Here is a 14,318-nt window from a genome sequence, read left to right as displayed (position 1 = left end):
GCTGGCCCGGCAGATACGGCTACAGACAGGAACACAGGACCCTTGGTGCCCACCCCTGCCTGAAACACCAGAGCCCAAACCTAGTTTCGTCTGAATCCCAGCTCAGTTTCCTACCAGGTAACAAATGTTGATGTCCTTCTTCACCCCACTGATGCTCCCTCACAAAGCAGGTACGCACATGTGACTCAGAGCTGTGCCTAAGCAAGCAGCGAGAAGGCATCCAAGACAGTCCACAGACAGCAAAGCCACAGGACTGACTGGGGACACAGTACCCCAGGCTTAAGCGCCTGGCCCTCTCCTGAAGCAGGGCTGGGATTCAGGCTACTGGTCTGATCACAGTCCAAAGCTCCCAACGCCTCCTCTGCCCTCAGCCCTAGACCCCTGGTCACTAAAGCCCAGGATTCCCAGTCCCAGGGCAGGCTAGGTTTGCCATGGAACAGGAAGAACAGCAGGCCTCACCTACTTGGGACACTCAGGGTAGCATCAGGCTCCACAAGCATCTATAAAAGATGAGGAGGGGTGGAGTGTGCAGAGGGGACCTAGGTTTGGTCCATTTCCTCTGTCTCCAGCTCCCTTTCCCTGCAGTATAAAAGCCCAGCACGTAAGTAACTACGCACTTACTCTGCTAGGAGCAGGCTCTACCCTGGCTTGACGGGGGTCCAGTAAGACCAAGGCTCCTGTGGGTGGGACACCTTCCTCCCAACATCCCATCTCATCCCACTGCCACTGCACGGACCTGGCCCTATGCGTGACAATTTCCACATTCCAGCAGGGGCAGCTGGGGCATGTGTGGGCCACTCTGCACAGTCCCCTTTGGTGACTTTCCCCTGCCGTGTCTGTATATCCCAGCCTGCAAACCAACAAAAGATCATGAAGAGGGTAAGGAGGCCTGGCTTCTGGCTAGAAATCAGAAAGTACCAGCAACAAAAATGATAGCACCGTGGAAGCTTGAAAGGCAATCCCTCTGGACCAGAGACACGCCTAAAGTTTTTTATCAATACCCCTAAATGTTCAGGGGTGAGTATTGGGGACCCTCAGATGCTGACATCCCTCAGCCGAAATGCAGCTCAAAAAGATCTGATTTCAAAGGCAAGTAAGTTTTGCAGAAATCCTAACATTAAAAAACGTCCCATGTGTTTTTTTGAGACAGGGTCTCACACTGTAGCCTGTCTGACTTGGGATTTATTGTGTAGCGCAGATTGGCCTCATTCTCACAGGAATCCTCCTTCCTGGGCCTCCGAAGAGATGGGATTGTATTATAGATATGAGCCACTATGCCCAGCTCCCCCATCCCCACCCCAGCACTGTGTGGAACATTGGAGTCTAGAACATGCTAGGAAAATGCTCTGCCTCTGAGCTATACTCAGTCCCTAAATAGTCCTAAAAGAATGGCTGCAGTGTGCTGGCCCGTGCCTGGGGAGGCAGAGGCGGGAGGATTTCTATGACGGTTCCAGGCCAGCTAGAACTATAGAGTGAGACCCTGTCTCAAAAGCACACGTGTGTGCATGCACATACACGCACACATGCACACCACTACAGTAAATGCAAAATCAAAATCCCAAGCTAGATCCCAAGCCAGAGGAAAACTTTCTCACTTCCTCCAGAGGTCTCTTGTGTTTGGACCAGAAGGTATTCTCTAAAGAACTTCTCACACCCTCTTCCACCAAAGAGAGTAGGACTCGGGGCTTTCACCTCAGGCTAGGACATCAAGACTGGCCTCGCCAGGTCCTGGAGTATCTACGGACTCTGTGATTATTCCAGTGTTCATGCCACAGCCCAGCCACACAGCTCAGACTAAGCCGGGAAAGGGCCAGCAAGGCTTTCGGCTGCTGCCCAAGTCCAAGGAAGGACCAGGCGCTGTTTTATTGTGGCCCACTCTGGAGTGTGCAGAGAAGACCCTAGCTAGGGCTGGAAGGCAGGGGACAGCTGAGGAAGCTGGGTGTCAGGTCCCATCTGCGCTACAGCAGGAAGAAAGGGGTTCCTGTCAATGCTGGCGGCAGGTCAGCTGCAGGATGTCCACACAGACGCAAAGCCTGGGCCTGCCCCAGTTTCTCAAGGAACCTTGGGAACCTTCAGCTAATAATGCCTCACCTCTTCACCCGCTCCACGCCACCCTGGCCACTCCCCCCACACACACTTTCTCATCTCTTTGGCAAGGGACCAACCACAAGGGACTCCAGTACCCAGCAGGACAAAGCTCTTGCTGCTAATGTTTTTGACCTGCTTTTCCAGCCGCACACCTGGGTCATCACCTCCAGGGAAACGGCACACGATAGGCCAATGCTCCTCAGGCCCAGGGCTGAAGAGCAGTCCCCGAGTGTGGGCAGATGGCAGTTCCAATGTCACCTCTTCAGAACCAAGGAATAAAACTCAGTCAGACCCAACCGCTGTTGGGTTCCCATCAGAACCTGGCCACTGTTCCGGGCCCTGGGGATATGTCAGGGAGATAAGTCACCCTGGTCACAAGGCCAAATGGGTCCTGAGTTTTCAAGCCTGGGTCTTAGGAGTGAGCAGTTCAGATTTGCCAGGCCAGCCTCCCACACTGGACCTGCAATCTGAAGCTTCCGAGTGTGCAGTTCAGGGACGCAGCTGTGCCCCCTCGACCTCCCTAGCACCCCAGGTTGAGGCTCCTCGAGTCATCACGCAGCTGTACTTGCACAATTGGGCTGGGGATGACTCAGAGCAGGGGGTGGCAGAGGGTTGGAGGAAGGTGCCAATAGTCCACGCCCGTCGGTAATTATTCCAGGCACAGGCAAGGATCACAACGCTGCGCAGTGTAACGCTGTGCTCGACGGGGTAAGCTGACAGTCGCCCAGTTGCCCCGAGCACAGGTCTTTCGGGGGAGTGCAGTTTCTCTACCTTGAGCCCTCAGGAGAGCCCTAGGCCAGGCACAGGAAGGCAGCATGGCAGGCCCAGGCTAGGAGCACTGGGATCTGAGACAGAGCACAGGAATCAGCCCTACTCAGCAGCAAGCAAATGTCCGGGTGTTGGTACAACGACAGCCACAGGCAGTGCTGGTCAGGGTATCTAGCACAGAAGGGGCCACGAGGGGCTAAGCAAAGACACCTTCCCCTATTCCTGCAGTGACACCTAGCTGTCTTGAGTGGGGCTCACATTCACTCACCAGTGAGGAGCTGGACGGCCCCTCGGCCTCCCTGTGGCTTGCCTCCTCGTGTTCCTATCAAGAAGCTGGGGCCTCCCCTGCAAGATCCTTTCCCTGTGCGGAAGGGTAGGCTGCAGACCTCAGGGGCTGGCCCTTCAGAAGCTGCGATACAGGAACACGGCAGCTCCTAGCAGCACCCATTCACCGTCCTCTTGCTGACAAAAACTGGGAGCAGCACCAGCCTTTACTGCGACCTCGGGGCCAGTCAGTCAGTGTGTACAGTAAGCCAGCCTCCCCTCAAAAGACTGACACTCCAGGAAAGACCCACCACCCAAGCAGGCACAGGCAAGCACTCTTCCAAACCAGCCTGGTCATAAGGATCCCCGCGCTCTAGAGACCCCGGTGCCACTGGGACATCAGGCTGGCCCCCATGGTAAACACCAACTGCAGGCAACAATGCAGTAGGCACTTCCTACAGGACAGGGCCTGGAGACACGGGCTGCGGAGCTGGTCAACTCAGTGTCAGCATGACAAACAAGCTGCCTTTTGTTGCCCTGGCTGACCTACGAAGGAGACAAGATCTGAACTGCCATCCCTAAAGTGCTGGTGTTGGACAAAGACAGGTAACACACCAAGGAAGTGCTCAAAGGACAGGCCCAGACAGGCCCGCGCAGCGAGAGCAGACCCAGCCTCCCTACGGATGGGACAGACCCGGAAGTACCTATAATACACATGTGCACCCAGAAAAGAACTGTGGCCTCCCTCCTCTCAGCCAGCACGCCCTGCCAATTAGTGCCTTTGAGAAACCCCCCTTCATAGCCACCACCCGGCCCACCCTTCTTAAAACAAGGGAAGGGTACCACTTTGGTTTTGGCAGAGAGGTCAAGGTCCCACACTTCCATAGTTCCCCAAAACATCCTCCTAGAGAAGTGAGAGGGATGTAGGAGGAATGGGGGGGGGCTCCTCCCTGCTAGATTTGGCCAATCATAATTCAGCGTTCAGCGCACCTGCTCCAGGAACTTTCTGGTACCCGCTACCTTCACTAGACGGCTACAGCATGTCCTGGCCCAGCTTTCTGTCTATAGCCACAGTGTGAGGATGACGAGGTAGCTGCTGGCAACAATCCCAGCCATGCTGCCCCAAGACCCTGGAACCACAATACCATGAGTGGCTTCTGCCAGGCTGCATACCAGGTGCTGTTCTTGAAGAATTGACTGCCACCCTCAAGGGCCATGGGGATACCCAGGCTCCAGGGCTTCTCCTGGACTACAATCTTTGAGAGACCACTAAACTCAGCCAGGCATAGAGGTACCAGCCTATAGTCCTAGCACTTAGAAGGTGGAGGCAGGAGACTCAGGAGTTCAAGGTCATTTTCATCTACACAGTGAGGTTGAGGCAGGCCTAGTCTACCTGAAACCCAGTCTCAGAAAACCACCACCACCAACAACAACAACAAAAACCCTACTTGAGCTGTTGAGATGGCTTGGTAAGTAAGGGTGCTGGCCACCAAGCTGACAGCCAGAGTCCAACCAAAACCCACTTGGTAGGGGAAAACATATTCTCACAAGTTGTCCTCTAATCACATGCACGCACATGCATACATACACATACGCAGCACTTAAGCACACAAATAAAACTTTGAAAAAAAAAAAAAAGACCAGGCAAAGTGGTACACACCTTTAATCCCAATACTTGGGAGGTAGAGGCAGGAAGAGCTCTGTCTGGTCTACAGAGAGTGTTCCAGGACAGCCAGGGCTACACAGTGAGACCCTGTCTCAAAAACAACAAGTTAGCTGACCTGACCCCCTCTTCTCATCCCACCAGAATCTTGTCAAAGAGGCTAAATAAAGCCAGTTCTGAGCACTCAGAGGGACCCACAGAGGCTCTGAGGCTTTAGCCTGACCTCTCCTGAAGTCCACACTCACTCTTTTACCTGGGCAGCAGACCCTGCTTCCAGTAACCTATGCCCAATCCAGGTGCCACCCAGGGTGGACACCAGTCAGACTCCAGTTTCTGCTGCCAGTGTATGGGGAGGGGGCGCTTCTTTGCCTAAGCCCCCCGCCCTTCTCTGCAGGGCCCAAAGGCCTATGGAGAAGCTCCTGGTGAACGTCACAGCTCTGTCCTGTTTTCCTTCTCTTCACCTTTCATGAAATTCCCCGAGGACACAGCTCCCAAGGGAACTGAGCCACCGGGAAAGAGGTCAAAGACCGTGTTCTTCCAGGAGGAAAATCAAAACTGTACATTTTATTCCTGAATTCTTAATCAGCACGGCCAAAGACAAGGCCTCGCTGTGCCAAGGCAAACACCACCCAGAGCCGCGGCTGAAGCCACGCAAGGGCCGAAGCAAACAGCAGGGCTGCGTGGCAGCGGGGACACTGGACGGAGAGCCACATCCCACCCAGCCCCAAGAGGTACTGCCAGCAGGTCTGCAAAGCACCGGCCAGTGTGGGAGCAGCCCCTCGGAGCGAGTCAACCACCACACGTCCCAGGAGAAGAAGAGAGCATGGCAGACTGGCTGGACCGGCCTACAGCTGCACTCCGGTGGCTCTGGCTCTCTCCTGGTTGTGCCTCTGTGTGGGCCGGGTATCTCCTGGCCCAAAGCTGCCTAACCTGTACTAGTGCCACCACACACTGGACTCCTTAGCGACAAAAAACAAAACAAACAAACAAAAAAAAAAGGGAACTGAGCAAGGAGTCAAAGAGTCAGTAGTTAGGCCCCCAGAGGGTACAAGAGCCACCTGCCTGCACTACTGGTTACCTGTGCCCAACACCTCAGAACTGACGAGCATCTCATCGCCACACATGTTCACCCGGAAGAAGCGCCAACCACTGCCCCAAACAGCAAACGACCCCACATGGAGTTCACCGTTGAGTCCCCAGCCACTGCTGGACGGCCCCAAGTGCCCAGATCCAGATGAATTACAGTAGCGTGTGGGTGAAGCCTGGAGCTGTGAGTGCAGGGCTGATTGCCCAGGCGTGAGCTTCATTGAGGTGGGATTCTCCCAGGGCAAAGCTACTCCTCACACCCTGCAGGACTCTCCACGGGGAAGTTCCTGTTTAATGGTTGCAGTGAAGGAGCAGGAAAAATGCGGGGGGGGGGGTGGCAGTACCTCTCTCCTATCCCTACAGTAAAGAGCAAACTGTAATGGAACTAATGACTAATAATTTAATAAGCCTCCCTCCCCTGATAGCATGTGCCTCCACAGAGCAACAAGAGGGAGTCTACAGATAACTAAACACAAAAACCCAAAGGCTGTTCGCAATCCTGTTTGCCAGCAGCTAGAACATGGCTAAGAGCTCCTTCAGCCCCTCCACCCACCTTCAGGATTCCTCCAGGCTCATGTAAACTACAACTTTAAAGCCTTTATTAAACGACGATTTAAAGTACAATCTGCCCCCCGGACTCCAGCTGAAACCTAAGGGGCCACCCTAGAAGCGTCCATCTGCTGCCGGCAGCCCAGTGAGCTTCACAAGGCCACTGCTTAGAAAGGCGCAGCCATGGTTGGTTCATACAAACAGAAACTGTTGCTCTGAAGCAGGCACGATCTCATTCAGCCATGAACCAGCAACTCCATGTTAAAAAAAAAAAAACTGACTGTAATCGCGAGCCTTTCACTTACCCTTCAGACACAGTTTTGAAATAAAGCATAGCTTTGTAAGAGGACTGCCATGGACCGGTCAGGGCAGGGATTTCTCTCTTGCGAGAGGAAAAAAAAATGTCACTGGGAACTGCAGTGGGCCCGGTGCCATCAGGGAGCCCCAGGTTGTGTCCTAGGAGGTGGGGGGGGGTGCAGGACTAGGAGAGCCCATACTGAAGAAATGGGAAACGGCCGGCCCACATGTACCCAAGGCAGACATAACACGGCAGCCGAGGGCTTTCAGAGGGGGGCTTGAAGAAGGCTCTGCAGTTCTCCTAGGAGCAACTGTCATCTCACAGATGAGGATGTGAATGCGACTCTTAACACATATCAGAAGCAAAAGCAGGCGCGTCAGCCTCCTACACAATTAGTCTTCTCCCTCTGCGGTTACATAAGATGATGGATTATCTGTCCACCCATCCAACCTGCCCGCGCTCGACCTCCCACTTTGGGCCACGTCCATCAACGCCCCGTAAAGGAGTTGTGGGAAAGGGAAAGCCTGTTGAGGAGAAAGTGCCCAGAGGCTGGCATAACAGCGCCTAGAAGAGCCCCACGGTGCCACCGCGCCAAGCAAGCGCAGGGCGACCGACCGCTGCAGTCTGCAACCCCCACGCCGCCCCCGCTCCCGGTTCCCCTCACTCCGGGCTGCAGCGGACCAGACCGGGTGGCAGAGCAGCCCAGGCCCGCACCGCTCGGTCCCTCCGGACGCCGGGGCAGACAGGCGGACTGAAGGGAGCGCGCGCGGGGGCTGTGAGAGCCGTCGGGGTGGGGGGCGCCCACTCGTGCTCGGGGACGGCGCGGGCCGCGGCGGGGCGTAAGGACCCTGGGCGGGCGCGGCCACCTGTGACCACAACCAAAGATCGGCCCGCCACACCCGCAGTCCCGGAGCCGGTGCCCAGCTCGGGCCTGAAGACTCAGGGGCGCACTCCGGGCCGCGCTGGAAACTCACCTTGTAGACATTTTCCGTGAGCCGGTGCATCTCCTCCGAGCGTGAAAGCGACATGGTCCTGGGTCCCGGCTACACCACAGACCAGAGAAGGGGCACGGGCGGCGGTGAGGAAGGCGTCAGCCGCAGCAACAGGAAAAGGCGCGCAGACCAGGACCACAGAGCGCGGCGCCCGGCGGCCGCTGCCTTTATAGCCGCCGAAGCCCCACCCACCCCGTGTAGACCCCGCCCCGGGCCCCGCCCCCGCCGCGCCCGGATCACCGCCCCCCGGCTGTCCGCCCCCGCCCAACCCAGCCGCTGCTAGGCAACCGCCAGGCCCGCTCCCGGGCCGCTCTTCCCATTGGTGGGTTTCGGAGGCGGGGGCGAGGGGCGGGGATAGAGGCGGGACTCGGAGGCTGGCTGCGGGCGGCGATTGGCCGGCCGCTGGGGGTGGGGGGCGGAGGCGCGGCGCGCGCGGAGGCCCTGGAGCAGCCTGAGGGGGCCGGAGCGACAGCCGGGCTGGGGGCGGGAAGCGGGGGCGGGGTGGCGCAGGAAGAGCGAGCGCGGGGTGTGGGCGGCGCGGGGGGCACCGGCGCTAACGCGCGTGGAGGCGGCACTCGGGGAGGCAGCGGCACGGGCTGCAAGGCCCTCGAGGGTCCCGCAGGAGTGCGCCGGTGGCTCCCGCGCTACTGCAGGTGAGTCGGCGAGGCGTGCGTCGACCCCCCACCCCCACGGACGGTCTTCCGGAAGGGAGGACTCCCGGGGCGGGAGTGGGTGGAGACGGAGGAGGGTGCTGAAGTAGAGGGAGGACCCTGAACCCTGGAGGGCAGGATCGGGACAGGGTGGGCCCTGGGGCGGGTCCTGGAGGTGGGCAGACGCCGGACCGAGGGTGGAGGTCGGCAGCCCGGGCTTTAGGGTTCTGAGAGGGGGACCCAGGAAGAGGGGCGAGCCGGGCGTGGAGAGAATCCTAAGGGGTGGCATGGCAGGGGATGGGGGGGTCGGAAAGCTCCGGGGGGAGGAGCCTCCCAGCACAGCTCGGAGCTGCCCAGCGGCTGGGGGTTTGGGTACTGGGTAGGGTTTGGCTGTGGCAACTGACCAGGTTGGCACACGGGGTTCCAGCACAGTTCCTTTTGGAGAAATATTTACACAAACTAGACGAACACAGAGGAATTATTTGCTTTACGTTGTAAAACACCAGAGCTGAATGTTTCCTTTTAATTAAGCGTTAACACTCCAGCATCCATTTCCTGGACAGCTGGTCACTCCACTCCTTCCACAGCCCAGAGGACTCAGATCCGTGGCGCCGCTGTCAGGACTCGGACGGGTCCCTGGTTCGCTTTGCCACACGCGTTCAGGGGCAAAGGGTGGGATTTAGAAAGCGGGACGGAGATTTGTTTTCCTGAGCTTCCAGCCCACTGGCCCTGGTGTCCTCTCTTGCCCAATTGTCTTGTGTCGTTTTAATGTATACCCCTGTGTATCTGTTTCCTTGGGTGCTTTTGGTTGCAAGTGACAGAAAGCCAGCTTAAACTGGCTGGTCACAGTTGCCCCCTCCCTCCCTCCCTCCCTCCCTCCCTCCCTCCCTCCCTCCCTCCCTCCCTCCCTCCCTCCCTCCGGATTCCTGTTATCTCGACCAGCATGGCATAACGCCTGCTCAACCCCACTGCCACACATTGGTCCCTCGCTGGCCTGAAGACCCACAGGGAGCTGGTGCCCAGGGGGAGAGGCAGCCCCTCCGTGTTGCGTGTTGTCCCCCAAGATTGGGGAGGGGGGGACGGCACAGAGGAGAATGAGAGGTGGAGGCTGGCAGCAAAAAGAGGAGGTCTCTCTGGGAGAGCGGGAAGGGGTGCCTCCAGAAAAGTTCCCCCGTAGTCTGGGCCACTCCCCCTTCTGCAGCAAACCCAAGGCTCCTTCCCTGGGCCTGCCTCACCATGGCCACCCTGTTTCTGTCCGTCCAAGGAGCACACTCACGTGGGTGACAGACTCAAGCCAGCTGGCTTCTCAGGCCCATCCGTTGGCAGGAGGCCGGGCAACTGCAACAGAAGTTCACAGCGGGAAGAGGGCTGTCGGGACACTTCAGTGGGGATGAACCTGCACCCTGCCTGTGCCTAAGTGCACCGTAACTGATGGCTGTCAGGGACAGGACTACTTTGGGAGTGGGGCGGGGACAGGAGAGAGACACTTGTCCAGCCTACAAGGACATGTTCCCTTCAGCTCTCTAGCGGGACGATTGTAGCCTGAGTCCAGGCTTCATCGGTTTTCCCTGAAGCCTTTCTGACCCAGACGGCAGTTCCTTTAATGGCAGGGGCACCAGGGGGTCAGAGTGCAGGTTACTGAGTGGGTGGGCACATTCTAAGCTGGGCACTCACAGATCAGCCAAGACACTGGCTCCAAGTGCGGTCAGGAGGCCACTCTTTCCCCTGACTACTCATTATCCAAAGCCCACTACAGGCCTTATCTCAGAGCTTTCCCTGTTACAGTGGTGGCCGAGGAATCTGCTTACCTTCCTAGAGGTTCAGCAGCCTGGTAGCTTGGGAATTACGGCCCTGTGGGTGGGCTTGCACCCGTCTCTGTCCATCAGGGGTGGAGGAAACCCTGGTGAAGGTGCAACCATCGTCCATTGGCTCCCCAGGAGGAATAGTGAGAAGCACCACCCAGGGTGACGGCTGCCACCCAGCAGGCCCTCCCAGACCCACGCTGCGCCCCTGCTCTTCTTGTCCCATGCTGAGGCAGGAGTGGTGCTCACTAGTCCAAGTTCTGGGGTGGATGCAAGCACCTCCAGGAAAGTCACCAAAAGGCTGGCAGACAGACCAACAGACGACAGACTGACCGTCGTTCACCACAAAGCCGCAGGCTTTCCCTCTCTCGGCGCTGTCAGTCCCCCCCTGGGTAGAGACCCGCAGCCCCCAGCCGCCATCCGTGTGTCCACTGCCCTGAGCGCCAGCCTTAGGTCATAACGCTGGGCCCAGGGGTCCAAGGCAGGAGTCACCTCCGATCGGCAGTGCTCAGGGTGGGCGAAGCCAGAGACGGGCTGGGGGTGGGGAGCTCCAGTGTGTATGTCTCCACAGGCTTATTTTTAGTTTTGTTATATAAGTGGCTTCAACCCGGCGTCATGTAGGAAGGGAGGGGGTCTCGGATTTAATTACAGAACGACAGCCTTTGCATTTCAAGCAAGCTGTTCTCCTGGCAAGACGGGCACGCGGATCGGGAGTCTACTCCGCAGAAGCTGCCCTTCGGGAAGTGACCCCCCCCAGTCAGACTGTCACCCGGCCCTCACCTCCATCCTCGGCCGTTTCTCTAAGGTCTCCAGAGACGGTGGGAGACCTGTGCCTGCTAAGGGAGAGCTCTCCACCCCCACCCCACCCCACCCACCCACCCCCACCTGGCAGATTTCTTCTCTCTGAGGGAAGGCTCTCCCAGTCAGAACTCTTCTGTTTTCATTCCCCGACTGAAGCTTTTGTAATAGGTAACCGGAAAGTTCTAGTAGGAGAGACAGAAAGGCTCCCGGAGCCTGGACTTCTGGGGCTTCCGTTTTTCCCCCTCCACACCCTGGTCGCCCATGTTAGCTGCTTCCTCCCTGCTTGGCAGGTGCCTGGGCCAGACCCGAGGGCAGAAGCACTCTTGTATGTGGGGCGCACTGCTCTGGCTTCAGGACCGTCTAAATGGCTTTGAGCTCCAGGTGGAAGTCTCATTCCTACCAGCAGGAAGTCTCGAAACTTTCAGCTGCCACCAGCCACTTGGGTTTCCTCTGGCCTTCAAGGCATAGCCTGACACGGTAGAGGGAGGGACAGGTTGAGGCCTGACTCTGGCAGGCTCGGGGTGTAGTGTGAGGAGAAAGCCCGGGTTTAAGGAGTCAGTCAGCTTGTAGGCAGGGCCAGGGCAGACACTATGTGGTTCTGGGCAGGCCCCCCTAACCTCCCTGAGCCCTCCCCCCAAAGCAGAGATTAGAGTGCCGAGCAGTGTTGGGAGGGGTTGAAATGTACAATTGAGAGGCCGGCCCTGTCCTGAACAGGGTGCTCCTCCTCCTCAGGCTCCCCACCCACCCACCCAAGCCCAGCAGGGACAGTACAGTTGACCCCTGACCCCTGACAAGTGCCCAGCGTACTGTCATGTCCCCATCATGACTGAAGGCAGAGAGAGAGAGAGAGAGAGAGAGAGAGAGAGAGAGAGAGAGAGACTGACTGCAGCCCAGGGACGAAGCCTGAGGAGACAGGAAGACTGACGGTCCCCTGACGTCCTGCTGGGTCCTGGACAGGAAGAGGAGGACCCTATGTGGAAGGCGGAGAACTCCGGAAGGACTGTGGACTTTAGTGAATGCATGGCAGCCGACCACACACTAAGGCGGCAAGCTAACAGCGGTAGCTGGGTGGGCTCGGGGCAGACTTCTGGATGTCTGAGGCCCCGGGCTTGGTCCCTGGCACCCCTCTCCAGAGAAGAAAAGGACGTGGAGCGTCTCTGCTCTGGATGAGGAAATATAGAGCGAAGGAGCTTGCACGGCCCTGGGCTACAGGTCAGAGGGTGCTGGGAGCTGGCCCTGGACAGGGCCCACGTCTGCCTTGCCTGTGTGAGCCGAGGTCTGGCGAGCAGAGGCGGTGCTTCCCTGCCTCCTGCCAGGCTGTACCTCACTCAGCTTTGCTCTAACCTGGTCGAGGCTCAGCTCAGCTGCCGCCGCGTGTCTCCTGCTTCCTGCTGTAGGAGGCAGGTCAGCCCCGCGCACCTGACCGCTTCTTGAGTGTGTCCTGTTTCCTCTGAAACACATGGTACGACTGGAAAGAAGGGGACCGGGTTGGGCACTCGCCTGGGGGATGGAGGTGTGAGCGTGGTCCCGTGGTTTTTCCAGACTGTCACCTGACCCTGCCTCCGTCCTCTTAGACACATGGCCTAGAAAGTCCCATTTGCACTGTGGCCTCCCACAGAGCCTCCCCTGCAGGCAGGCCCAGGAAGGCAGAGGTGTGCCCCCCCCCCAGCCTGCCCTGTCGCCCTGGCAGAGGGGAAGCCTCCCCAGCAGCCGTCCCCTTATGTAATCTGCACATCACATCGGCATGACTCCAGGTGCCTGTGGGAGGAACCGCGGGGGTGAGCGCAGGGGCGCCAACAAGCCTCGAAGTTTCCTTGGGTGCTTCTCCTCTTGCTACATTTCAGCGTCATCCTGCGTCTGCCAGCTTGGTCACCCACTTGCCTATTGGAATGCACTAACTGACAATGCAGACTTAAATAACTTGGGCAGGTGACAGGCCGCAGTGGAGCCCTCTGTACCCAACCCCTCCGCGGCTGGCCCAGTGAGCTCAGAGGACTGTGGTCCAGAGAGAGATAGGTCCCAGCACTCGGAAGGCAGAGGCAGGCGGATCTCTGTGAGTTCGAGGCCAGCCTGGTCTACAGAGCGAGTTCCAGGAGCCTCCAAAACAATACAGAGAAACCCTGTCTCGAAAAACCAAAAAAAAAAAAAAAAAAAAAAGAACCAAAGAGAGATAGGACCATGGGTGTGGTGTACCCAAGGTTGGTGGGGAGTGCAGCCTGCAGACCAAACTTAAGAGTGCGGGGATACGGGCGTCCTTTGTCAACATGGAAAGCCCGCCCCACATCAGGCACACCCGTTCCTTCTGTGCATACCCAGCCTATGGCGGAATAAGAACACTGAAGAGGTGGTGTTCCTGTCATCGGAGAGAAACCACGCTGTAAACCGGCTCTAGCAGCCGAAACCTCGCACAGGCAGACCTAACTGCTCCACCAAGTGTCCTTTGTAGGCCAGGATGGTCCCTTAGCTTCCCTGGGGAACAATGAAAGCCAAACCTTGCTTCCTGTTCACTGTACTGATTATCTTGTCCCCAAACAAAAACAAAACATCCCTTTGTTTCCTAATTGCTTTGCCTCTTAACTCCCCCCCCCCCCACAGGGTTTCTCTGTGTGGCTATAGAACCTGTCCCGGCATTCTGTAGACCAGACTGGCCTTGAACTCCCACAGATCCTCCTGCCTCTGCCTCCCAAGTGCTGGGATTAAAGGCATGTTTCGCCACTGCCCAGCCTGCTCTGCCTCTTAAATTAAGTTGCCTTGAACAGGTCTAAAGGTGTTTTCAGGTTGTGGCAGAGGAAGTTGTTTTCCAGACCCTGAAGTCAAAAGACACCGAACCCCAAGCCCTGGGGTGTTCCGCCAGGTCCTTCCCCGCTGCACCGCCGCCGTCCCCAGCTGGTCCTGCCAGCGTGAGAAGCCCAGACACGTACACGCTGCTTCGCATGCTCACAGATGGCTTCCCTGCCCAGGGCTGGCTGCTGCTAATTTCGGCTGCTGGAGGCTCCGTGTGCGCTCTCTCTTTTTTTAATTCCGTGTTTATTTAAAGCCAGATTTTGAAATCTTGTCTTCAACTCTGAAATCTGAAATTTTCTTGTAGCAGATCTTACACCCCCTTACCCACAGGACACAAAGTATAGGGAGACCTGGTGAACAACTGGCCAGGGCCCCCTCTTAGCAACCCTGTTGCGTCAGCAGAGAGCTCAGGAGATCCCTTGAACATGCTCGGTGTTTCCGTGTAAACAGGGGAAGCCGTGTGGAGTGTCTGATGAGAGGCCAGAGGCTCGCCTGCCGCCTGGTGCTGCTGCAGGAGGGGCCGGCTGGGGACAGACAGTACTGACTCATCTTACCCACAGCCCTGCAACAGGG

At 57.6% G+C, this 14,318-nt stretch overlaps 1 protein-coding gene across 7 annotated transcripts in view; it reads right to left on the bottom strand.

The window, feature by feature from the left end:
* Positions 1-7,857, bottom strand: part of Baiap2 (BAR/IMD domain containing adaptor protein 2) — a 67,857-nt gene extending 60,000 nt beyond the window's left edge. For 6 of the 7 annotated variants that reach the window (XM_021227019.2, XM_021227020.2, XM_005069829.4 and 3 more), the window contains exon 1: positions 7,691-7,857. In XM_021227019.2, coding sequence (XP_021082678.1) covers positions 7,691-7,744 — 54 coding nt within the window. In that variant the 5' untranslated portion in view covers positions 7,745-7,857. The remainder of the gene's footprint in view (positions 1-7,690) is intronic. The other variant, XM_040750163.1, reaches the window with a different exon arrangement.
* Positions 7,858-14,318: the final 6,461 nt, after the last annotated feature.

Source organism: Mesocricetus auratus, unplaced genomic scaffold (assembly GCF_017639785.1).
Source record: "Mesocricetus auratus isolate SY011 unplaced genomic scaffold, BCM_Maur_2.0 Super-Scaffold_100007, whole genome shotgun sequence".
Classification (NCBI taxonomy): domain Eukaryota; kingdom Metazoa; phylum Chordata; class Mammalia; order Rodentia; family Cricetidae; genus Mesocricetus; species Mesocricetus auratus.
This window is presented reverse-complemented; position numbering and strand designations above follow the sequence as displayed.